This window comes from Oncorhynchus nerka, linkage group LG1 (genome assembly GCF_034236695.1).
Source record: "Oncorhynchus nerka isolate Pitt River linkage group LG1, Oner_Uvic_2.0, whole genome shotgun sequence".
NCBI classification, from domain to species: domain Eukaryota; kingdom Metazoa; phylum Chordata; class Actinopteri; order Salmoniformes; family Salmonidae; genus Oncorhynchus; species Oncorhynchus nerka.
Window position 1 is genome coordinate 31,565,369 of NC_088396.1, and position 27,500 is coordinate 31,592,868.

At 46.0% G+C, this 27,500-nt stretch overlaps 1 protein-coding gene across 1 annotated transcript in view; it reads left to right on the forward strand.

Moving 5' to 3' along the window:
* LOC115129168 (E3 ubiquitin-protein ligase SH3RF3-like) overlaps positions 1 to 27,500 on the forward strand; it is a 75,612-nt gene that overhangs the window by 27,393 nt on the left and 20,719 nt on the right. Inside the window, exon 2 of the mRNA XM_065018073.1 lies at positions 23,355 to 23,642. Coding sequence (XP_064874145.1) covers positions 23,355 to 23,642 — 288 coding nt within the window. The remainder of the gene's footprint in view (positions 1 to 23,354; positions 23,643 to 27,500) is intronic.

Consider the following 27,500-nt stretch of genomic DNA (forward strand, 5'->3'; position numbering starts at 1 on the left):
TTAGTTATGGTGTGTAGGGGTTTGGGTACTGTGTCATCCCATTAGTTATGGTGTGTAGGGGTTTGGGTACTGTGTCATCCCATTAGTTATGGTGTGTAGGGGTTTGGGTACTGTGTCATCCCATTAGTTATGGTGTGTAGGGGTTTGGGTACTGTGTCATCCCATTAGTTATGGTGTGTAGGGGTTTGGGTACTGTGTCAGCACAAGGATAAGTTTGCGTTGTATAATGGATACATTGAAAGCTATTTCTATTTCCAGTCCCTCTCCCTCTGTCTCTCACAAACACACACATATATAATCCTTTCCATGTGCATATGACTCAACACACACTCTTCCAGGGACATTGTGTTAATCCATTTCTCAACACCATCTCTGATATTTTGGGAGAAATGATTTATTCATTGTGGACTGGTTTTAAAAAGCCTGAAAAGTGTGTGTGTGTCTCGGGCAGATGTATTCAGATGTACTTGTTTCAGCAAGTATGCACACACACACACATGCCAGCTAGCACACACATACACACATACCGACTCACACAAGCGTGACTCCCGAACACAACTCTTGTGGAATTCACAGCTGAGTGTTTTGAATGATTGTTTACATAGTTCTGTGTCCTCTCTCTCTAACCAAACTAAAGACAACGTAAATAGTGTTAGAAAACCCCAGCTCTGACATGGGCTGCAGTCCACTGACAAGACGCTACCTGCTGATTGTGATTGTGTGTTTACTGAATTCAGTGATATGCAGAGAGAAGGAGAGAGAGTATGTGAGAGTGGTACAGTATGATCTGCTAGCTCTTCCCCTCACTGAAAAACAGCTCAGCTGTACTGTAGCTCAACACACCCAAGCCTTTGACTTTGAAGGCTTTTCATTCGAGGTGGTCATATGTGGAATTAATCAAATATTGTTATTTTTTGTTTGAAATATTATTCATCCCAGCGCTATGCATGTACTAGTCTAGTTCAAATACACAAATACTATTAATATTGAATATTAATATATTATTTACATCATACAGTACCGGTCAAAGGTTTGGACACACCTACTCATTCAAGGTTTTTTATTTATTTGTACTATTTTCTACATTGTAGAATAATAGTGAAGACATCAAAACGATGACATAACACACATGGAATCATGTTGTAACCAAAAAAGTGTTAAACAAATCATAATATATAATATATTTTAGATTCTTTCGAGTAGTCACCCTTTGCCTTGATGACAGCTTTGCACACTCTTGGCATTCTCTTAACCAGTTTCATAGGTAGTCACCTGGAATGCATTTCAATGCATTTCAATTTTTATTTAATTTCTATTTAACTAGGCAAGTCAGTTAAAAACAAATTCTTATTTACAATGACGGCCTAGGAACAGTGGGTTAACTGCCTTGTTCAGGGGTTTTACCTTGTCAGCTCGGGGATTCGATCTAGCAACCTTTCGGTTGCTGGCCCAGTGGTCTAACCACTAGGCTACCTACCGCCTAAAAATGAACAGGTGTGCCTTGTTAAAATTTGTGGAATTTCTTTCCTTATTAATGCGTTTGAGCCAATCAGTTTTGTTGTGACAAGTTTCTTCAAGTCCAAAAACCATCAAGCGCTATGATGAAACTAGCTCTCATGAGGACCGCCACAGGAAAGAAAGACCCAGAGTTACTTCTGCTGCAGAGGATAAGTTCATTAGAGTTAACTGCACCTCAGATTGCAGCCCAAATAAATGCTTCATAGAGTTCAAGTAACAGACACATCTCAACATCAACTGTTCAGAGGAGACTGTGTGAATCCAACCGCTGTGTCTTTGAGACGCAGAGTAGGTGAATAGATGATCTCCACATGTGTGGTTCCCACCGGAGGAGGAGGTGTGATGGTGTGGTGGTGCTTTGCTGGTGACACTGTCTGTGATTTTTATTTAGAATTCAAGGCACACTTAACCAGCATGTCTACCAGAGCATTCTGCAGTGATACGCCATCCCATCTGGTTTGCGCTTAGTGGGACTATCATTTGTTTTTCAACAGGACAATGACCAAACACACCTCCAGGCTGTGTAAGGGTTATTTGACCTAAAAAGAGAGTAATGGAGTGCTGCATCAGATGACCTGGCCTCCCCAATCACCCAAATGAGATGGTTTGGGATGAGTTGGACCACAGAGTGAAGGAAAAGCAGCCAACAAGTGCTCAGCATATGTAGGACCTCCTTCAAGACTGTTGGAAAAGCATTCCAGGTGAAGCTGATTGAGAGAATGCCAAGAGTGTGCAAAGCTGTCATCAATGCAAAGGGTGGCTACTTTGAAGAATATAAAATATATTTTGATTTGTTTAACACTTTTTTGGTTACTACTATTTCATAGTTTTGATGACTTCGCTATTATTCTACAATGTAGAAAATAGTTTTCAAAAATAAAGAAAAACCCTTGAATGAGTAGGTGTGTCCAAACTTTTGACTGGTACTGCATATGATGAATAATACATTATTAATAGATGTATATTTGTGGTTGATATCATTGCCTTGCTCGATTTTCTGGGCTCTGTGAGGTCACGTTGGTGGCTACCCCCTGCTGAAACACACACTTTATCCGCTTTGAAACACACACACACACACACACACACACACACACACACACACACACACACACACACACACACGTACACAACACAGCACAGACAGCTCTTCTCTTATTTATCTGTTACTCAGTTTAGGGCTGGTCTCACTTGCAGCATAGTAACAGGTGTGTGTGTGTGTGTGTGTGTGTGTGTGTGTGTGTGTGTGTGTGTGTGTGTGTGTGTGTGTGTGTGTGTGTGTGTGTGTGTGTGTGTGTGTGTGTGTGTGTGTGTGTGTGTGTGTGTGTGTGTGTGTGTGTGTGTGTGTGTGTGTGTGTGTGTGTGTGTGTGTGTTGCTCTGAAGCGGCTCTCTATTATGCTCTGGACTGTATCCCAGCTGATTGAGCTGAGCAGCTGAGGTAAGGGCATGGGACAACACACACACTGCCGAACAGGACATACAGGAGCGCGGCTGCCTCAGTGACCTCACCCTGACTCCATGACCTCATCCTCACCCCCCACTGTCAGCAGGAGGATCTGTGTGTGTGTCCTGCTCAAACATTTGATTTGATTTGATTTGTGCACTCTAAGCAGACTTGTGGCCACCCACAGTCTGTCATGTGTCATAAGATCTGGCTTCAAGTCTCCAACTCACTCCAGGACACTGTCACTAACCCATTACATGGTGATATTCTATCTCTCTCTTTCTTTCTCTCTCCTCTCTGTCTTCATCTGTGCAGTCTGTGCACACATACACACCACATTCATCCGACAACACCATTCAGCAGACAGGCACCACACAACACAATTAGCATTTCAAAGTAAAGAGGTACATAGAAACACAAAAGTATGCATTTGTGCATTTTGAAAGACGTGCATAAAACCAGAAAATATATTTTCCTGTTTCCTATGGCAAGAGACAGGATATACAGTACCAGTCAAAAGTTTGGACACAGCTACTCATTCAAGGGTTTTTCTTTACATTGTAGAGTAATGATGAAGAAATCAAAACTATGAAATAACACATATGGAATCATGTAGTAATCATTGTAGTAAAAAAGTGTTAAACAAATCAAAATATATTTTTGATTTAATATTCTTCAAAGTAGCCACCCTTTTAGTAGGTGTGTCCAAACTTTTGACTGGTACTGTATAGCGGTTGGTTTGCAAGGCTTTCAGAAATGAGTCCCTTTTCTCTCTCCTTCAGACCGTCATTAACTGAGTGATTTTCAGAGAAGAACAGGTTTAATAGAGTTGATATGAACCCAGAGCCCTGCAGTCTGTTACGTCCTCCCTGCCTGTCCACTCTAACACACTCTCTGTCTGTCTCTATGGCTGACTGCTGACTCTGGGGCAGCACAGGGGTTCAGAGATGGCTCAGAGGGACAGAGCTGTGCTAATGAGGTTTCTATTAGAGAGGCGATTAGTCTCTCCCTCACACACACTCTGTGACGGTGTGTGTGTGTGTTAGATCGCTGTTCTCTATACGTGTGAATAATGGCTCTGCAGCTATCTCAGCCTGTGTCTCAGTGGCATGTTTTCCCTGAGCAGGAGAGCCACTGGGCTGCATACGGCTCTGCCAGAGTTCCCCACCGAGGAGGGGGAGAGAGGATAGAGAGAAACTTTAATCAAGTTTTCCTTTTCACTCATTTCCCTCCTCTTCCTTCCGCCGATCTATCTCTCTGTCCCACAGTTTAATACACATCACACGCTTCACCCACACACACGCACTCCCTGCTGAGCCGTGGACTGTGGTGGGATACTGTACGCTGTTATGCTGACTCTCTATGCACACGAGGGGTTGTTCCATGTCATTTCAGCTACCATGACCCCCACATCTCAGATTGTTCTGAAAGATAAGCAATCCGGAAGCATTATTTTGTTGAAATATGATTTGATCACTGAGAAATGAAGCTAATTTATATTTGATATAATTTATAGGATTCATATAATATCCAATAATTATAGCACCTAACATCCGATTTGGATAAAACGTTTTCATAACAATGAGTAAGACATGAGGAATACAAAGAAGTGGTGAAAAGCCATCCACCAATTTTCTGAAGAGAAAGGGAATAATACATCACCAAATTCACTGAGAATACATTACATAGGAAGAACAAACAATACTCTGAGCTGCAGATCCATACTACTTGTCCAACATAGAGAACTGGTACAATATACTCATATTTGGAACTATATTTATTGAACATTATATGAATCCTATGAAATGAAATTGCCATGTTGGCCAAGCTTAAATTGTTATCCGGTCTCAGTGATCCACTGTGTTATTGATCCACTTTCCATCTATTATTCATTACCCCTCCCCCCTGCAGACACACACCTGCACCCCTAGTCTCCCACTGTAGACAGTGGCTGCTTTGGCAACATGGACAGACATTCTGCCAGATGGGAAGGAGAGGGGAAGCACAACACCACTTTACAATATCCATCACTAACTGAAGCACACACACATCACTCTGCACTTCATGAAAGGGCAGAGTGCCACGAGGTCACCTCTGACAAAGTGACCACACACTTACACACACACATCACTCTGCACTTCATGAAAGGGCAGAGTGCCACGAGGTCACCTCTGACAAAGTGACCACACACTTACACACACACATCACTCTGCACTTCATGAAAGGGCAGAGTGCCACGAGGTCACCTCTGACAAAGTGAACACACACTTACACACACACATCGCTCTGCACTTTATGAAAGGGCAGAGTGCCACGAGGTCACCTCTGACAAAGTGAACACACACTTACACACACACATCGCTCTGCACTTTATGAAAGGGCAGAGTGCCACGAGGTCACCTCTGACAAAGTGAACACACACTTACACACACACATCGCTCTGCACTTTATGAAAGGGCAGAGTGCCACGAGGTCACCTCTGACAAAGTGAACACACACTTACACACACACATCGCTCTGCACTTTATGAAAGGGCAGAGTGCCACGAGGTCACCTCTGACAAAGTGAACACACACTTACACACACACATCGCTCTGCACTTTATGAAAGGGCAGAGTGCCACGAGGTCACCTCTGACAAAGTGAACACACACTTACACACACACATCGCTCTGCACTTTATGAAAGGGCAGAGTGCCACGAGGTCACCTCTGACAAAGTGAACACACACTTACACACACACATCGCTCTGCACTTTATGAAAGGGCAGAGTGCCACGAGGTCACCTCTGACAAAGTGAACACACACTTACACACACACATCGCTCTGCACTTTATGAAAGGGCAGAGTGCCACGAGGTCACCTCTGACAAAGTGAACACACACTTACACACACACATCGCTCTGCACTTTATGAAAGGGCAGAGTGCCACGAGGTCACCTCTGACAAAGTGAACACACACTTACACACACACATCACTCTGCACTTCATGAAAGGGCAGAGTGCCACGAGGTCACCTCTGACAAAGTGAACACACACTTACACACACACATCACTCTGCACTTCATGAAAGGGTAGAGTGCCACGAGGTCACCTCTGACAAAGTGAACACACACTTACACACACACATCGCTCTGCACTTTATGAAAGGGCAGAGTGCCACGAGGTCACCTCTGACAAAGTGAACACACACTTACACACACACATCGCTCTGCACTTTATGAAAGGGCAGAGTGCCACGAGGTCACCTCTGACAAAGTGAACACACACTTACACACACACATCGCTCTGCACTTTATGAAAGGGCAGAGTGCCACGAGGTCACCTCTGACAAAGTGAACACACACTTACACACACACATCGCTCTGCACTTTATGAAAGGGCAGAGTGCCACGAGGTCACCTCTGACAAAGTGAACACACACTTACACACACACATCGCTCTGCACTTTATGAAAGGGCAGAGTGCCACGAGGTCACCTCTGACAAAGTGAACACACACTTACACACACACATCGCTCTGCACTTTATGAAAGGGCAGAGTGCCACGAGGTCACCTCTGACAAAGTGAACACACACTTACACACACACATCGCTCTGCACTTTATGAAAGGGCAGAGTGCCACGAGGTCACCTATGACAAAGTGAACACACACTTACACACACACATCGCTCTGCACTTTATGAAAGGGCAGAGTGCCACGAGGTCACCTCTGACAAAGTGAACACACACTTACACACACACATCGCTCTGCACTTTATGAAAGGGCAGAGTGCCACGAGGTCACCTCTGACAAAGTGAACACACACTTACACACACATCCTCAGCTCAGGGAATGCTATTGACGTGCAAATACAGGTATAGACAGGGTACAGTGCATGTGTTAATGTACATGTAAATATATGCAGAGCCATAGTCACCAACCCAGCCAGGTGAAACCATGACAACCAGCTCTGGTGACAGTCAGAATCCCACTGTCCTAACAACCAGAGGAGAGGGGACTGGGATTCATCATATCACTTTACCATCACTATGATCATGTTAATGTAACATGGAAGTGGTTGGTCAAGGGTGACATTGCTGCTACAATAACATCACTAGACAAATCTTCTCCTGAGGAATCAATACCACAGAGGCTCTGGTTTAGAATGGGACTGCATGCATGTTTCCTGTTCCTCCTATTCTGATCAGATCTGGTAGATGTGTTAACATATGTTAGAAGTAGAGAGAGGGGAGGGAGGTGAGAGACGACTATAAATTCACACTCTTCCTAAATAAAAGCAGAACTCCCTCCTCAGTGAGACAGTATTGTGATGAACAGACATGATGTATATTAGCTGCTCTGGGTAATTTAACTGAGAAGATCTGCCAATTAACCCAGGCAATATAATCTCCTCCCTTAACAAGGAGTTGCAGTCAGTTTAGAAATGGGTGGCCAGTAATAAACTGGTCTTGAACATCTCTAAAACTAAGAGCATTGTATTTGGTACAAATAATTCCCTAAGCTTTAGACCTCAGCTGAATCTGGAAATGAATGGTGTGGCTGTTGACCAAGTTAAGGAGACTAAATGACTTGGTGTTACCTTAGATTGTAAACTGTCATGGTCAAAACATATATATTCAGTGGTTGTAAATATGGGGAGAGGTCTGTCCGTAATAAAGCTCTGCTTCTCCACACTTCCTGATCATTGTCCATCGTGTGGTCAAGTGCTGCAAACAAAGACCTAGTTAAGCTCCAGAACAGAGATATTCATTGTAATCAGAGGGATAATATAAATGCTATGCATGCCAGTATCACTTGGCTAAATTGAGGAGACTGACTGCTTCTTTTTATAAGAAACATTAATGTGTTGAATATTTCCAAAATGTTTGCAGAGTCGACTTACACACAGCTCTGACATACACACTTACCCCACCAGACATGCCACCAGGGGTCTTTTCACAGTCACCAAATCAAGAACAAATTCAAGAAAGCGTACAGTATTATAGAGAGACATTATTGCATGGAACTCCCTTCCATCTCATATTGCTCAAATGAACAGCAAACCTGGTTTAAAAAACAGATGAAACAACACCTCACGGCACAAAGCCTCTCCCCTATTTGACCTACATATTTTGTGTTTATGTATTGATACACTACATGACCAAAAGTATGTGGACACCTGCTCGTCGAACGTCTCATTCCAAAATCATGGGCATTGATATGGAGTTGGTCCCACCTTTGCTGCTATAACAGCCTCCACTCTTCTGGGAACTCTGGTTGTACTATACCTATACCTATACACAAACACACACACACACACACACAAACATACACACAAACATACTGGCAGCAGGAAAGAAGTGTGTGCATGTTAGTGTTACACATTTTGTTGTCATCATTCTACAACCAAAGCTAGTTTGAAGGACTTTGTAGTTCAATTTCAGGTACTATCTACAGACTGTCAGTAACATTGCTGTGGGGAATTCCTTCCATTCAGCCACAAGAGCATTAGTGAGGTCAGACACTGATGTTGGGCAATTAGGCCTGGCTCGCAGTCGGTGTTCCAGTTCATCCCAAAAGTGTTTGATGGGGTTGAGGTCAGGGCTCTGTGCAGGCCAGTCAAGTTCTTTCACACCGATCTGGACAAACCATATGGACCTCGCTTCATGCATGGGGACATTGTCATGCTGAAACAGGAAAGGGCCTTCACCAAACTGTTGCCACAAAGTTGGAAGCACAGAACTGTCTAGAATGTCATTGCATTCTGTATCTTTAAGATTTCCCTTCCCTGGAACTAAGGGGCCTGAACCATGAAAAACAGCCACAAAACATTATTCCTCCTCAACCAAACTTTACAGTTGGCACTATGCATTGGGGCAGGAAGCGTTCTCCTGGCATCCGCCAAACCCAGATTCGTCCGTCAGACTGCCAGATGGCTAAGCGTGATTAGATCACTCCAGGAACGCGAGTCCAATGGTGGCGAACTTTACGCCACTCCAGCCGATGCTTGGCGTTGCGCATGGTGATCTTAGGCTTGTGTGCTGCTGCTCGGCCATGGAAACCCATTTCATGAAGCTCCCGACAAGCAGTTCTTGTGCTGACGTTGCTCCCAGAGGTAGTTTGGAACTCGGTAGTGAGTATTGCAACCGAGGACAGACGATTTGTACCGGCTTCAGCATTCGGTGGTCCAATTCTATAAGCTTGTGTAGCCTACCACTTCACGGCTGAGCCGTTGTCGCTCCTAGACTCTAAGCTCCAGACCATTTCCGGAGACCTTCTCCCTTACCTCACCTCGCTCATCAACTCATCCCTGACCGCTGGCTACGTCCCTTCTGTCTTCAAGAGAGCGAGAGTTGCACCCCTTCTGAAAAAACCTACACTCGATCCCTCCGATGTCAACAACTACAGACCAGTATCCCTTCTTTCTTTTCTCTCCAAAACTCTTGAACGTGCCGTCCTTGGCCAGCTCTCCCGCTATCTCTCTCAGAATGACCTTCTTGATCCAAATCAGTCAGGTTTCAAGACTAGTCATTCAACTGAGACTGCTCTTCTCTGTATCACGGAGGCCCTCCGCACTGCTAAAGCTAACTCTCTCTCCTCTGCTCTCATCCTTCTAGACCTATCGGCTGCCTTCGATACTGTGAACCATCAGATCCTCCTCTCCACCCTCTCCGAGTTGGGCATCTCCGGCGCGGCCCACGCTTGGATTGCGTCCTACCTGACAGGTCGCTCCTACCAGGTGGCGTGGCGAGAATCTGTCTCCTCACCACGCGCTCTCACCACTGGCGTCCCCAGGGCTCTGTTCTAGGCCCTCTCCTATTCTCGCTATACACCAAGTCACTTGGCTCTGTCATAACCTCACATGGTCTCTCCTATCATTGCTATGCAGACGACACACAATTAATCTTCTCCTTTCCCCCTTCTGATGACCAGGTGGCGAATCGCATCTCTGCATGTCTGGCAGACATATCAGTGTGGATGACGGATCACCACCTCAAGCTGAACCTCGGCAAGACGGAGCTGCTCTTCCTCCCGGGGAAGGACTGCCCGTTCCATGATCTCGCCATCACGGTTGACAACTCCATTGTGTCCTCCTCCCAGAGCGCTAAGAACCTTGGCGTGATCCTGGACAACACCCTGTCGTTCTCAACTAACATCAAGGCGGTGGCCCGTTCTTGTAGGTTCATGCTCTACAACATCCGCAGAGTACGACCCTGCCTCACACAGGAAGCAGCGCAGGTCCTAATCCAGGCACTTGTCATCTCCCGTCTGGATTACTGCAACTCGCTGTTGGCTGGGCTCCCTGCCTGTGCCATTAAACCCCTACAACTCATCCAGAACGCCTGGTCTGGTGTTCAACCTTCCCAAGTTCTCTCACGTCACCCCGCTCCTCCGCTCTCTCCACTGGCTTCCAGTTGAAGCTCGCATCCGCTACAAGACCATGGTGCTTGCCTACGGAGCTGTGAGGGGAACGGCACCTCAGTACCTCCAGGCTCTGATCAGGCCCTACACCCAAACAAGGGCACTGCGTTCATCCACCTCTGGCCTGCTCGCCTCCCTACCACTGAGGAAGTACAGTTCCCGTGCAGCCCAGTCAAAACTGTTCGCTGCTCTGGCCCCCCAATGGTGGAACAAACTCCCTCACGACGCCAGGACAGCGGAGTCAATCACCACCTTCCGGAGACACCTGAAACCCCACCTCTTTCAGGAATACCTAGGATAGGATAAAGTAATCCTTCTCACCCCCCCCTTAAAAGATTTAGATGCACTATTGTAAAGTGGCTGTTCCACTGGATGTCTTAAGGTGAACGCACCAATTTGTAAGTCGCTCTGGATAAGAGCGTCTGCTAAATGACTTAAATGTAAATGTAAATGTAGATGTTTCCACTTCACAATAACAGCACTTACAGTTGACCGGGGCAGATCTAGAAGGGAAGAAATTTGATGAATGAACTAGTTGGAAAGGTGGCATCCTATGATGGTGCCACGTTGAAAGTCACTGAGCTCTTCAGTAAGGTTATTATATTACCAGTGTTTGTCTATGGAGATTGCATGGCTGTGTGGCTAAAATAGCCGAATCCATTCATTTGAAGGGGTGTCCTCATACTTTTGTATATATATACAGTCGTGTCCAAAACTTTTGAGAATGACACAAATATTAATTTCCACAAAGTTTGCTGCTTCACTGTCTTTAGATATTTTGTCAGATGTTACTATGGATTACTGAAGTATAATTACAAGAATTTCATAAGTGTCAAAGGCTTTTATTGACAATTACATGAAGTTGATGCAAAGAGTCAATATTTGCAGTGTTGACCCTTTTTTTCAAGAACTCTGCATTCCGCCCTGGCATGCTGTCAATTAACTTCTGGGCCACATCTTGACTGATGGCAGCCCATTCTTACATAATCAATGCTTGGAGTTTGTCAGAATTTGTGGGTGTTTGTTTGTCCACCCGCCTCTTGAGGATTGACCACAAGTTCTCAATGGGATTAAGTTCTGGAGAGTTTCCTGGCCATGGACCAAAAATATCAATGTTTTGTTCCCCGAGCCACTTAGTTATCACTTTTGCCTTATGGCAAGGTGCTCCATCATGCTGGAAATGGCATTGTTCGTCACCAAACTGTTCCTGGATGGTTGGGAGAAGTTGCTCTCGGAGGATGTGTTGGTACCATTCTTTATTCATGGCTGTGTTCTTAGGCAAAATTGTGAGTGAGCCCACTCCCTTGGCTGAGAAGCAACCCCACACATGAATGGTCTCAGGATGCTTTACTGTTGGCATGACACAGGACTGATGGTAGCGCTCATCTTGTCTTCTCCGGACAAGCTTTTTTCTGGATGCCCCAAACAATCGGAAAGGGGATTCATCAGAGAAAATTACTTTACCCCGGTCCTCAGCAGTCCAATCCCTGTACCTTTTGCAGAATATCAGTCTGTCCCTGATTTTTTGGAGAAAAGTGGCTTCTTTGCTGCCCTTCTTGACACCAGGCCATCCTCCAAAAGTCTTCGCCTCACTGTGCGTGCAGATGCAATCACACCTGCCTGCTGCCATTCCTGAGCAAGCTCTGTACTGGTGGTGCTCTGATTCCGCAGCTGAATCAACTTTAGGAGATGGTCCTGTCGCTTGCTAGACTTTCTTGGGCACCCTGAAGCCTTCTTCACAACAATTGAACCACTCTCCTTGAAGTTCTTGATGATCTGATAAATGGTTGATTTAGGTGCAATCTTACTGGCAGCAATATCCTTGCCTGTGAAACCCTTTTTGTGCAAAGCAATGATGACGGCACGTGTTTCCTTGCAGGTAACCATGGGTGACAGAGGAAGAACAATGATTCCAAGCACCACCCTCCTTTTGAATATTCCAGTATGTTATTCGAACTCAATCAGCATGACAGAGTGATCTCCAGCCTTGTCCTCGTCAACACTCACACCTGTGTTAACGAGAGAATCACTGACATGATGTCAGCTGGTCCTTTTGTGGCAGGGCTGAAATTAGGTGGAAATATTTGGGGGGGGGTTCAGTTCATTTGCATGGCAAAGAGGGACTTTGCAATTAATTGTAATTCATCTGATCACTCTTCATAACATTCTGGAGTAAACTGCCATCAAAACTTTTGGCCACGACTGTATGCTATGTGTGCCTTTTGTTTAGTAACAGCTAATGGGATACTAATAAAATACCTAAATGCCTACCCATTGCTCAAAAGATGTGTTTTTGATTGGATACTACATATGACACATTTTTGCTTTGTAGCATATACAGATGAAACATTATGGAGTCAAAGGCCCAGTGCCATCAAAAACATGATTTCCCAGTGTTTTTTAAAATATATTTCCACACTATGAGGTGGAATAATACTGTGAAATTGTAAAAATTCTGATAATTCCATTTTAGTGTAAGAGCTTTTTGAAAAGGCCTGTTTTTGTAGGATTTTTGGTCTGCCTGGTGACATCACCAGGAGGTAAATGAGACCAATAAGAAAGAGAGTTACAAACATCTCTGCCAGTAACAGCTAGTTTTCAGTTTTCCACTCCCCACTCAGACCAAGGCAGCCCCCCCGCACCTCTCTGATACAGAGAGGTTGGGTTAAATGAGGAAGACACATTTCAGTTGAATGCATTCAGTTGTACAGCTGACTAGGTATCCCTCTGTCCCTTTCCCTAAACTCACAGACAGCCCTAACAAAACATTTTCTTGAGAAATTGCTCTTTGCTAAGAAGCTATTTTGGTTTATTTTTTGACCATTTTAATTGAAAACAATAACAGTAAAGTACCTCATTTTTACCCAGAAATAATTTGATATTGAGAAAAAAAACACAGCTGTATTGGACCTTTAAAGGAGGCATCGGTATGGCCAAAATGTCACAAATGTTCCGACTTCAATTCATTATTTCTCAATGCTTTATGATACAAATGTCAAATGTATGTCAACAATCTTTCCTACCCGTCTATGGAATCAATTTTGTGAAAATTCCCAAAATCATGGTCTTCTTCTGTTTTGTGAGAAATCACCAACTATGTCTGAATGAAGTGTGTGTGGGTGTTAGGGACGGGCTCGGTATTAGGGCAACTGTACGTGATCTCCTTCACAAACAGCAGGTTTTATGGAATGCTGGTCTTGGAACAGGAACATTACAGATTTACTATGCTATTACTGGAGGTAAAACACACGCACGCACGCACGCACGCACGCACGCACGCACGCACGCACGCACGCACGCACGCACGCACGCACGCACGCACGCACGCACGCACACACACTGATTGTCCAGTAGCTGTAGCAGAGAGGTAACAGGTAACTGCTCAGTGCCCCTCCAAGGACATAAATAGTTTATTACTGAACAGAGGAAAGGCGAGAGAAGAGAAAGGGAGGAAGAGAGAAAGATGAGAAAGAGAGGGAGAAATTAAGAGAAGGAGAAGAGGAGAAAAAACAGCTAGCAGATCAGGCTTTAAAGAGACAGACACAGGAGCAGATGGGATCTCAATGCTGCACAGGGAGACTAGGCTGCCCTGACACACACAAACATACACACACACACACCAGGCAGCTCTCTCTCGCCTGTGGTGCAGTAATTAGAGGTGTGTGTGCCCAGTGGGGATCAGTAATGGGTTTCTCCTGAAAGCCCAGGAGGACAGGAGTGTGTGTGTGTGTGTGTGGGGGGGGGTCAGTCTAGAGCTAGTCCATTTCTTAGAAACGTCTTATAATTGTTTGGTTCATTAGCAGTATTGAGCTGTGTGACTGACTGACTGACTGGTCCAGTAGCAGTACTTTAGCTGTAAAAGCTGGCTGGCTGACTGGTTCAGTAGCAGTACTTTAGCTGTGTAGCTGACTGACTGGTTCAGTAGCAATACTTTAGCTGTGTAGCTGACTGAATGGTTCAGTAGCAATACTTTAGATGTTTGGCTGACTGACTGGTTCAGTAGCAGTACTTTAGCTGTGTAGCTGACTGACTGGTCCAGTAGCAGTAATTTAGCTGTGTTGCTGACTGACTGGTTCAGTAGCAGTACTTTAGCTGTGAAGCTGACTGACTGGTTCAGTAGCAGTACTTTAGTCTAGAGCTAGTCCATTTCTTAGAAACGTCTTATAATTGTTTGGTTCATTAGCAGTATTGAGCTGTGTGACTGACTGACTGACTGGTTCAGTAGCAGTACTTTAGCTGTGTAGCTGACTGACTGGTTCAGTAGCAATACTTTAGCTGTGTAGCTGACTGACTGGTTCAGTAGCAGTAATTTAGCTGTGTTGCTGACTGACTGGTTCAGTAGCAGTACTTTAGCTATGTAGCTGACTGACTGGTTCAGTAGCAGTACTTTAGCTGTGTAGCTGACTGACTGGTTCAGTAGCAATACTTTAGCTGTGTAGCTGACTGACTGGTTCAGTAGCAGTACTTTAGCTGTGTATCTGACTGACTGGTTCAGTAGCAGTACTTTAGCTGTGTAGCTGACTGACTGGTTCAGTAGCAGTACTTTAGCTGTGTAGCTGACTGACTGGTTCAGTAGCAGTACTTTAGCTGTGTAGCTGACTGACTGGTTCAGTAGCAGTACTTTAGCTGTGTAGCTGACTGAATGGTTCAGTAGCAATACTTTAGATGTGTGGCTGACTGACTGGTTCAGTAGCAGTACTTTAGCTGTGTAGCTGACTGACTGGTCCAGTAGCAGTAATTTAGCTGTGTTGCTGACTGACTGGTTCAGTAGCAGTACTTTAGCTGTGAAGCTGACTGACTGGTTCAGTAGCAGTACTTTAGCTGTGAAGCTGACTGACTGGTTCAGTAGCAGTACTTTAGCTGTGTAGCTGACTGACTGGTTCAGTAGCAGTACTTTAGCTGTGTAGCTGACTGACTGGTTCAGTAGCAATACTTTAGCTGTGTAGCTGACTGACTGGTTCAGTAGCAGTACTTTAGCTGTGTAGCTGACTGACTGGTTCAGTAGCAGTACTTTAGCTATGTAGCTGACTGACTGGTTCAGTAGCAGTACTTTAGCTGTGTAGCTGACTGACTGGTTCAGTAGCAATACTTTAGCTGTGTAGCTGACTGACTGGTTCAGTAGCAGTACTTTAGCTGTGTATCTGACTGACTGGTTCAGTAGCAGTACTTTAGCTGTGTAGCTGACTGACTGGTTCAGTAGCAGTACTTTAGCTGTGTAGCTGACTGACTGGTTCAGTAGCAGTACTTTAGCTGTGTAGCTGACTGAATGGTTCAGTAGCAATACTTTAGATGTGTGGCTGACTGACTGGTTCAGTAGCAGTACTTTAGCTGTGTAGCTGACTGACTGGTCCAGTAGCAGTAATTTAGCTGTGTTGCTGACTGACTGGTTCAGTAGCAGTACTTTAGCTGTGAAGCTGACTGACTGGTTCAGTAGCAGTACTTTTGCTGTGAAGCTGACTGACTGGTTCAGTAGCAGTACTTTAGCTGTGTAGCTGACTGACTGGTTCAGTAGCAGTACTTTAGCTGTGTAGCTGACTGACTGGTTCAGTAGCAGTACTTTAGCTATGTAGCTGACTGACTGGTTCAGTAGCAGTACTTTAGCTGTGTATCTGACTGACTGGTTCAGTAGCAGTACTTTAGCTGTGTAGCTGACTGACTGGTTCAGTAGCAGTACTTTAGCTGTGTAGCTGACTGACTGGTTCAGTAGCAGTACTTTAGCTGTGTAGCTGACTGACTGGTTCAGTAGCAATACTTTAGCTGTGTAGCTGACTGACTGGTTCAGTAGCAGTACTTTAGCTGTGTATCTGACTGACTGGTTCAGTAGCAGTACTTTAGCTGTGTAGCTGACTGACTGGTTCAGTAGCAGTACTTTAGCTGTGTAGCTGACTGACTGGTTCAGTAGCAGTACTTTAGCTGTGTAGCTGACTGACTGGTTCAGTAGCAGTACTTTAGCTGTGTAGCTGACTGACTGGTTCCGTAGCAGTACTTTAACTGTGAAGCTGACTGACTGGTTCAGTAGCAGTACTTTAGCTGTGTAGCTGACTGACTGGTTCAGTAGCAGTACTTTAGCTGTGTAGCTGACTGACTGGTTCAGTAGCAGTACTTTAGCTGTGTAGCTGAGTGCAGGTACTCAATAAGGAGTTAATGATTAATAGACTGCACTCTGGTTGTACTATACCATTACACACACACACACACACACACACACACACACACACACACACACACACACACACACACACACACACACACACACACACACACACACACACACACTGGCAGCAGGAAAGAAGTGTGTGCATGTTTGTGTTACACATTTTGTTGTCAACATTCTACAACCAAAGCTAGTTTGAAGGACTTTGTAGTACAATTGTTAGTACTATCTACAGACTATCAGTAACATATCAACTAACTATCTAGTAACCCTAACCTTAACCCTTATACTAACCCTAAACCTAACCCTTAGCCTAACCGTAGCCCTAACCCTTATTCTAAACCTAACCGTAACCTTATCAACTATCGAAATAAAGTGTAACCCCGGAGCTAATGTAATGATATAATCAGGGGAATGTGTTGTACATTAGAGCTTCATGATGTGTGTGTGTAATGAGCCACGGAATGCAAGAGTACTACCCTCCCTCTCTTCTCATCTGTCATTCCATCTCTCTTTATCCGCCCCTCTCTCTCTCTCCCTTTCGTCTCATCTGTCATTCTGCATGGTGTTCATGCCAGTGGCAGGATGTGGAAAGAGAGGGAGCACACACACACACACTGGCCTTGCGTCAGCTCCGACTTTAGATGTGTTCTGAGTTGTGCTGTTTTCGCCGCCTAGAGCTTCAGGCTGCTGTCAGATCAGTTAGAGTTTCAGGCTGCTGTCAGATCAGTTAGAGTTTCAGGCTGCTGTCAGATCAGTCAGAGCTTCAGGCTGCTGTCAGATCAGTTAGAGTTTCAGGCTGCTGTCAGATCAGTTAGAGCTTCAGGCTGCTGTCAGATCAGTTAGAGCTTCAGGCTGCTGTCAGATCAGTTAGAGCCCCAGGCTGTGTCTGTCTGTCTCAGGGCAGGATTGGACATACACTCTGGCAGTCCTTTCATCAGGTTGACATCACATGACCACTGGAGACAAGCAGCAGGGCTACATCCTGCTTACAGACATCAACAACAGCAGAACCCAAATCTGCCAAGAGTCTGACACTAATGGTTCTTCCCAGTGTGGACAGGCAGATTTGGAAAACTTTCATTGTCTTGTTGAGCTAGGCCAATGACTGTATGTGAATGGACAAATCCATTGATCACGAGACAGCATTCATTTCTAAGAATGTAAAACCACCAGGAACTCAGGTAAAAATGAGTTTAATTTAGGAAATCTATTCCCAAATATTCCCACGAAAAGAAAAGAGACATACAGTACGTGATCATGTCTCAAGGTAAGCATGGTATGAAAAAAATGATTGTTATTTTCAAATACGATCTCTTTTTGGGCTTAGTTGTGGTCAATTTTCAGTGTACAACTTATTATACAGTGCTTTCAGAAATGATTCAGACCCCTTGACTTATTCCACGTTTTGTTGTGTTACAGACTGAATTCAAAATGGATTAAATATTAATATACACACAATGCCCCATAATGACAAAGTGAAAACATGTTTTTAGTAACGTTGGGAAATTTATTGAGAATGAAATACAGAAGTATTCACACCCTTGAGTCAATACATGTTTGAATCACCTTTGGTAGTGATTACAGCTGTGAGTCTTTCTGGGTTAGTCTCTAAGAGCTTTGCATACCTGGATTGTACAATATTTGCACACTCTTTTTTTAATTCTTCAAGCTCTGTCAAGTTGGTTGATGATCATTGCTAGACATCCATTTTCAAGTCTTGCCATAGATGTTCAAGACTATTTAAGTCAAAACTGTAAATAGGCCACTCAGGAGCGTTCAATGTCATCTTGATAAGCAACTCCAGTGTATATATGGCCTTGTGTTTTAGGTTATTGTCCTGCTGAAAGCTGAATTTGTCTCCCAGTGTCTGGTGGAAAGCAGACTGAACCAGGTTTTCCTCTAGGATTTTGCCTCTGCTTAGCTCTATTGCGTTTATTTTTATCCTAAAAAACTTCTTAATCCTCGCCGCTGACAAGCATACCCATAACATGACGCTTTCTTTGCCACATTTTTTGCAGTTTTACTTTAGTGCCTTATTGCGAACAGGGTGTATGTTTTGGGATATTTTTATTCTCCACAAGTTTCCTTCTTTCCAGTCTGTATAGGTTAGTAATGTGGAGTAACTACAATGTTGCCGATCCAGCCTCAGTTTTCTCCCATCACACCCATTAAACTCTAACTGTTTTAAAGTCAACATTGGTCTCATGGTGAAATTCCTGAGTGGTTTCCTTCCTCTCCGGCAACTGAGTTAGTAAATACACCTGTATCTTTGTAGTGATTGGGTGTATTGATTCACCATCCAAAGTGTAACTAATAACTTCATGCTCAAAAGGATATTCAATGTCTGCTTTAAAACAAAACATTTTACCCATAATAACCTTCTTTGGTCTTTGTGGTTGAATTTGTGTATGAAATTCACTGCTCAACTGAGGGACCTTACAGATAATTGTATGTGTGGGGTACAGAGATGTGGTGGTCATTTAAAAATCATGTTAAACACTATTACTGCACACATATTCCATGCAACTTAATATGTGACTTGTTAAGCACATTTTTACTCCTAAACGTATTTAGGCTTGCCATAACAAAGGTTATGAATATTTATTCACTCAAGACATTTCAGCTTTTCATTTTTAATTCATTTGTAAAATTCTACAAACATAATTCCACTTTGACATTATGAGGTATTGTGTGTAGGCCAGTGAAAACAAATCTCAATTTAATACATTTCAAATTCAGCCTGCAACATAACAAAATGTGGAAAAAGCAAGAGGTGTGCCTGTAGTGAATTTCCTCCTCCTCCGAGGAGGAGAGGCGAAACGGATCTGAGGACCAATATGCGTTGTGGTAAGTGTCCATGGTTCTTTTTAATGCGTTAAGGTACACATGAACAACTGACTACAAAAAAACAAGAAATGTGAAAACTCAAAACAGTCTTATCTGGTGCAAACACAGAGACAGGAACAATCACCCACAAACACACAGTGAAACCCAGGCTACCTAAGTATGATTCTCAATCAGAGACAACTAATGACACCTGCCTCTGATTGAGAACCATACTAGGCCGAAACATAGAAATACTCAAATCATAGAAAAACAAACATAGACTGCCCACCCAACTCACGCCCTGACCATACTAACTAATTACAAAACACAGGAAATAAAGGTCAGAACGTGACAGTACCCCCCCAAAGGTGCGGACTCCGGCCGCAAAACCTTGACCTATAGGGGAGGGTCTGGGTGGGCGTCTGTCCGCGGTGGCGGTTCTGGCGCGGGACGCGGACCCCACTTCACCATTGTCTTAGTCCGCCTTATTGTCCGCCTCCGTGGCTTTCTCACCATGGCAACCCCTCTCAATGACCCCACTGGACAGAGGGGCAGCTCCGGACAGAGGGGCAGGGGCTCGGGACAGAGGGGCAGGGGCTCGGGACAGAGGGGCAGGGGCTCTGGCGCCTCTGGGCTGAGGGGCTCTGGCGCCTCTGGGCTGAGGGGCTCTGGCGCCTCTGGGCTGAGGGGCTCTGGCGCCTCTGGGCTGAGGGGCTCTGGCGCCTCTGGGCTGAGGGGCTCTGAGGGGCTCTGGGCTGAGGGGCTCTGAGGGGCTCTGGGCTGAGGGGCTCTGAGGGGCTCTGGCGCCTCTGGGCTGAGGGGCTCTGAGGGGCTCTGGCGCCTCTGGGCTGAGGGGCTCTGGGCTGAGGGGCTCTGGCGCCTCTGGGCTGAGGGGCTCTGGGCTGAGGGGCCGGACAGGCGGGACGCTCCGGCAGCGGCGCCGGACAGGCGGGACGCACCGGACAGGCGGGACCACCTGCAGAGAGGAGACAGAGACAGCCTGGTGCGTGGGGCTGCCACAGGAACCACCAGGCTGGGGAGACCTTCAGGAGGCTTGGTGTTAGGAGGAGCCTGAAGGACCGGGCTGTGGGGGAGCACTGGAGCTCTGGTGCGCAACCTTGGCACCACTTCCCCAGGCTGGACAACTACTCTAGCCCGGACCCTCCAGAGTGCAGGCACAGGTTGAACCGGGCTGTGGGTAAGCACGGGAGATCTAGTGCTTACTACACGAACCTCTCCCTTTGGCTCCACTCCCACATTTGCCCGGCACGAGCGGAGCGCAGGCAGAGGACGCACTGCACCCTCCCAGCGCCCCGGAGACACAGCACGCAGAGCCGGCGCAGGATAACCTGGACCAAAACTGCGTACCGGCGACCAGACCCGCTGAGCAGGCACCATACGCCCTGGCTCAATGCCCACACTCGCATGGCACTTTCGGGGGGCTGCCCTGTAGCGCACCGGGCTATGGGCACGCACTGGCGACACCGTGCGCTTAACCGCATAACACGGTGCCTGACCAGTAATGCGCTGCTTATCATAAGCACGAGGGGTGAGCTCAGGTCTGCTACCTGGCTTAGTACCACACCTCGTGTGCCCCCCCCCAAAAAATTTTGGGGGCTGCCTCTCGTACCTGTCGCACTGCCGTGCTGGCTCCTCATATTGCCACCGCTCAGCTTTCGCTGCCTCCAGCTCTGCTTTGGGGCGGCGATTTTCCCCAGCCTGTGCCCAGGGTCCCTCTCTGTTCAGTATCTGCTCCCATGTCCAGGAGTCCTGTGATGCTGGCCGCTGTTGTTGCTCCTGCTGCTGCTGTCGTCGCTGCTGTTTACCACGCCGCTTGGTCCGAGTTGGTTGGTGGGTGATTCTGTAATGAATTTCCTCCTCCGAAGAGGAGAGGCGAAACGGATCTGAGGACCAATATGCGTCGTGGTAAGTGTCCATGGTTCTTTTTAATGCGTTAAGGTACACATGAACAACTGACTACAAAAAAACAAGAAATGTGAAAACTCAAAACAGTCTTATCTGGTGCAAACACAGAGACAGGAACAATCACCCACAAACACACAGTGAAACCCAGGCTACCTAAGTATGATTCTCAATCAGAGACAACTAATGACACCTGCCTCTGATTGAGAACCATACTAGGCCGAAACATAGAAATACTCAAATCATAGAAAAACAAACATAGACTGCCCACCCAACTCACGCCCTGACCATACTAACTAATTACAAAACACAGGAAATAAAGGTCAGAACGTGACAGTGCCTTTCTGTAATTATGTTCCACCCCCCTGACCATCCAGCCCGACAAAATCCGTCCTGCGGCTGAATCTATACTGAACACAAATATAAAGGCAACATGTAAAGTGTTGGTCCCATGTTTCATGAGCTGATATAAAAGATCCCAGACATTTTCCAGACGCACAAAAAGCTTCTTTCTGTCAAATTTTGTGCACAAATTTGTTCACATCCCTGTTAATGAGCATTTTTCCTTTGCCACGGTACTCCATCCACCTGACATGTGTGGCATATCAAAACAATTATTAAACAGTATGATCATTACACAGGTGCACCTGGTGGAAAATAAGAGGCCACTCTAAAATGTGCAGTTTTGTCACACTTCAGATGTCTGAAGTTTTGAGGGAGTGTGCAATTTGCATTTGGCAGTACGTCCAACCGGCCTCACAACCACAGACCACATGTATGGTGTTGTGTGGACGAGTGGTTTGTTGATGTCAACGTTGTGAACTGAGTGCCCCAGATCCTGAGGCTCATTGTTGTGCCATTCATCCGACACTATCACCTCATGTTTCAGCATGATAATGCACAGCCCCAAGGATCTGTACACATTCATGTACTGAAAATGTTCCAGTTCTTCCATGGCCTGCATACTCACCAGATATGTCACCCATTGAGCATGTTTGGGATGCTCTGGATCGATGTGTACGACAATGTGTTCCTGTTCCTGCCAATATCCAGCAACTTGGCCATTGAGGAGTGGGACAACATTCCACAGACCACAATTAACAGCCTGATCAACTCTGTGTGAAGGAGATGTGTTGCTCTGAATGAGACCAATGGTGGTCACACCGGATTCTGACTGGTTTTCTGAGCCACGCCCCTCACCTTTTTTTAAGGTATCTGTGACCAACAGATGCATATCTTTATTCCCAGTCATGTGAAATCCATAGATTAGGGCCTAATTAATTAATTTCAATTGACTGATTTCCTTATATGAACTGTAACTCAGTAAAATCTTTGAAATTGTTGCATGTTGCGTTTATATTTTTGTTCAGTATAGTTGCTTATCTCTGGTATAGGGTCTGTCTTCTCTCTCCTCCAGAGTTTACACACCCTGCCCTGTGGGAAGGTCTAACGTGTCTCCTCTCTCTCCTCCAGAGTTTACCTGCCCTGCACTGTGGGAAAGTCTAACATATTTCCTCTCTCCACTCCAGAACATCCTTGCCCTGTGGGAAGGTCTAACTTATCTCCTCTCTCTCCTCCAGAGTTTACCCGCCCTGCCCTGTGGGAAGGTCTAACGTGTCTCCTCTCTCTCCTCCAGAGTTTACCCGCCCTGCCTTGTGGGAAGGTCTAACGTGTCTCTTCTCTCTCCTCCAGAGTTTACCTGCCCTGCCCTGTGGGAAGGTCTAACATGTCTCCTCTCTCTCCTCCAGAGTTTACCTGCCCTGCCCTGTGGGAAGGTCTAACATGTCTCCTCTCTCTCCTCCAGAGTTTACCTGCCCTGCCCTGTGGGAAGGTCTAACGTGTCTCCTCTCTCTCCTCCAGAGTTTACCTGCCCTGCCCTGTGGGAAGGTCTAACGTGTCTCCTCTCTCTCCTCCAGAGTTTACCTGCCCTGCCCTGTGGGAAGGTCTAACGTGTCTCCTCTCTCTCCTCCAGAGTTTACCTGCCCTGCCCTGTGGGAAGGTCTAACATGTCTCCTCTCTCTCCTCCAGAGTTTACCTGCCCTGCCTTGTGGGAAGGTCTAACGTGTCTCCTCTCTCTCCTCCAGAGTTTACCTAATCTAACCCTAACCCTGCCCTGTGGAAAGGCTCTCTATTCCTACGAGGGGAAGGAACCTGGAGACCTGCAGTTTGCAAAAGGGGACATCATCATCCTTCGACGTAAAGTTGACGACAACTGGTACCATGGGGAGCTGAACAGTTGTCATGGTTTCCTGCCAGCTAGTTACATCGCGTTGTTACGGCCGCTGAGCCAAACTCCGCCCACAGGAAAGGCCTTGTACGACTTTGAAGTCAAAGACAAAGATCAGGACAAAGACTGTCTGGCCTTCTCGAAGGTACACACACACACATGCACGCACACACAAACCTACACACACGAACACACGCTGACTCACTGTAATCCACTGTGTGTGTATCTATGAATACGTTTACATGGACACTGATAAAATGTCATGTTATTGGTCGCGTACACATATTTTGCAGATGTTATTGCAGGTGCATCAAAATGCTTATGTTTCTAGCTCCAACAGTACAGTAATACCTAACAAAACAAAACAATACACACAAAAATGAAGACATATCAGAACGAGTATTGTCCGAGTGTGGAATATAAATATATTTACAAAAGTATATGGACACCCCTTCAAATGAGTGGATTCGGCTATTTCAGCCAGACCCATTGCTGATGTAACAGTAAAGCTTCCGTCCCTCTCCTCGCCCCTACCTGGGCTTGAACCAGGGACACCCTGCACACATCAACAACTGCCTTCCAAGAAGCATCGTTACCCATCGCTCCACAAAAGCCCTGGCTCTTGCAGGGCAAGGGGAACAACTACTCCAAGGTCTCAGAGAGAGTGACGTCACCGATTGAAACGTTATTAGAGCGCACCCCGCAAACTAGCTAGTCATTTCACATCGGTTACACTGACAGGTGTATAAAATCGAGCACACAGCCATGCAATCTCCATAGACAAACATTGGCAGTAGAATGGCCTTACTGAAGAGCTCAGTGAAATTCAACGTGGCACCATCATAGGATGCCACCTTTCCAACAAATCAGTATGTCAAATTTCTGCCCTGCTAGAGCAACCCCGGGGAACTGTAAGTGCTATTATTGTGACGTGTAAAATTCTAGGAGCAACAACGGCTCAGCCGAGAAGTGGTAGGCCACACAAGCTAACAGAACGGGACCGCCGAGTGCTGAAGCACGTAGTTCGGAAAAATCGTCTGTCTTCGGTTGCAACTCTCACTACCGAGTTCCAAACTGTTTCTGAAAGCAACGTCAGCACATCAACTGTTTGTCGGCATCTTCATGAAATGGGTTTTCATGACCGAGCAGCCGCACACAAGCCTAAGATCACCATGCGCAATGCCACGTGTCGGCTGGAGTGGTGTAAAGCTCGTCGCCATTGGACTCTTGAGCAGTGGAAACACGTTCTCTGGAGTGATGATTTACTCTTCAAATCAAATTGTATTAGTCACATGCGCCGAATACAACAGGTGTAGACCTTACAGTGAAATGCTTACTTACAAGCCCTTAACCAACAATGCAGTTTAAAAAATACAAATAAGAATAGTAAATAAAAGTAACAAGTAGTTAAAGAGCAGCAGCAAAATACCAATAGTGAGACTATATACAGGGGGTACCAACAGAGGGTACCGGTACAGAGTCAATGTGCGGTGGCACCGGTTAGCCGAGGCAATTGAGGAAATATGTACATGTAGATGGAGTTATTAAAGTGACTATGCATAGAGTATAACAACAGAGTAGCAGCGGCGTAAAAGAGTGGGGTCAATGCAAATAGTCTAGGGGGCCATTTGATTAGATGTTCAGGTGTCTTATGGCTTGAGGGTAGAAGTTGTTTAGAAACCTCTTGGACCTAGACTTGGTGCTCTGGTACCGCTTGCCGTGCAGCAGCATAGAGAACAGTCTATGACTAGGGTGGCTGGAGTCTTGGACCATTTTTAGGGCCTTCCTCTGACACCACCTGGTATAGAGGTCCTGGATGGCAGGGAGCTTGGCCCCAGTGATGTACTGGGTTGTACGCACTACCCTCTGTAGTGCCTTGCGGTCGGATGCCGAGAAGTTGCCATACCAGGCAGTGATGCAACCAGTCAGGATGCTCTCAATGGTGCAGCTGTAGAACCTTTTGAGGATCTGAGGACCCATGCCAAATCTTTTCAGTCTCCTGAGGGAGAATAGGTTTTGTTGTGCCCTCTTCACGACTGTCTTGGTGTGCTTGGACCATGTTAGTTTGTTGGTAATGTGGACACCAAGGAACTTGAAGCTCTCAACCTGCTCCACTACAGCCCCGTCAATGCTCAGTCCTCCTTTTCCTGTAGTCCACAATCATCTCCTTTGTCTTGATCGTGTTGAGGGGGAGGTTGTTGTCCTGGTATCACACGGCCAGGTCTCTGACCTCCTCCCTATTGGCTGTCTCGTCGTTGTTGGTGATCAGGCCTACCACTGGTGTGTCATCGGCAAACTTAATGATGGTGTTGGAGTCATGCCTGGCCATGCAGTCATGAGTGAACAGGGAGTATAGGAGGGGACTGATCACACACCCCTGAGGGGCCCCTGTGTTGAGGATCAGCGTGGCGGATGTGTTGTTACCTACCCTTACCACCTGGGGGCGGCCCGTCAGGAAGTCCAGGATCCAGTTGCAGAGGGAGGTGTTTAGTCCCAGAGTCCTTAGCTTCACCATCTGGCAGTCCGACGGACGAATCTGGGTTTGGCGGATGCCAGGAGAGAACGCTACCTTACACAATGCATAGTGCCAACTGCAAAGTTTGGTGGAGAAGGAAGGGCTGTTTTTCATGGTTCGGGCTAGGCAGCACACAATGGCATTCTAGACGATTCTTTGTGGCAACCGCTTGGGGAAGGCCCCTTTCCTGTTTCAGCATGACAACGCCCCTGTGCACAAAGCGAGGTCCATACAGCAATGGATTGCTGAATATCGGTGTGGAAGAACTTGAGTGGCCTGCACAGAGCCTCATCGAACGTCTTTATCCCCTTACACTTGTGTGTATAAGGTAGTAGTTGTGGAATTGTTGGGTTAGGTTAGATTACTCGTTGGTTATTACTGCATTGTCGGAACTAGAAGCACAAGCATTTCGCTACACTCGCATTAACATCGGCTAACCATGTGTATGTGACAAATAAAAATGTGATTTGATTTGATCGAACACCTTTGGGATGAATTGGAACGCTGATTGCGAGCCAGGCTTAGTAGCCCAACATCAGTGACCAACCTCTCTAATGCTGTTGTGGCTGAATGGAAGCAAGTCCCTGCAGCAATGTTCCAACATCTAGTGGAAAGCCTTCCCAGAAGAGTGGAGTGGAGGCTCTATGATACCCTACTGGATGTTTTGTGTTTATCTAAGCAGTCTACCTTCTCCTCCGTCTATCTTTCTCCCTCTCTATATGAATATAGTTTTTCTCCTCCTATGTGGGAGAGTGAGAGAGTAACCCCCCTTCTCCAGCACAGTGTTTGTGATAAACAGTGATTTGTATTCCCTCTGCTCCTCTCCTCTTCAAAGCTCATCATTTGTTCATGCTGTTACACACTCTAGGTGAGGACACTGGCAAATGGAACATATCTCCTTCTCTCTCATTCTCTGTGTGTGTGTTCCTCAGCAGCACCTGGCCTCATACACTCTCTCAGGATGGGGCTGAGGGCCAAGTCAGGACAGAGAGACACAGACATGCACTTCCTTTTCGCACACACAGAATCACAGCTGCAGTTCCCTAGCTAAATTACTAAATGGAAGGATGGGTTTAAATTCAAAGAGAGAATGAGAGGGAGGCGGAGAGGGAGACAGAGAGGGAGACAGAGAGGGAGACGGAGAGGGAGTGAATGAGTGAAGGAGAGCAGCATGTAAGCCTGCATGTAACAGGGACAGTGGGTCAGATAATATATCTCTAGGAGAGAGAGAGAAACCTTATCCCTCTCTTACTGTTTCTCTTTCTGACATCCTCTCCCTCCCTCTCCTTCTTTCCCTCTGTGATGATGAGAAATTAGTAGAGACAGTGGTATCATTAGGTCAGGGGCAGAGGCAGAAGTGTGCAGGCCAAGTTAGAGAGGGAGAGGGGAGATAGTGTGGGAGAGTGAGAGAAAGAGTAAGAGAAAGAGAGACTCACACATGGTGATTTTAATGCAGGGAAATCAGTTTTACCCCATTTTTTACCAGCA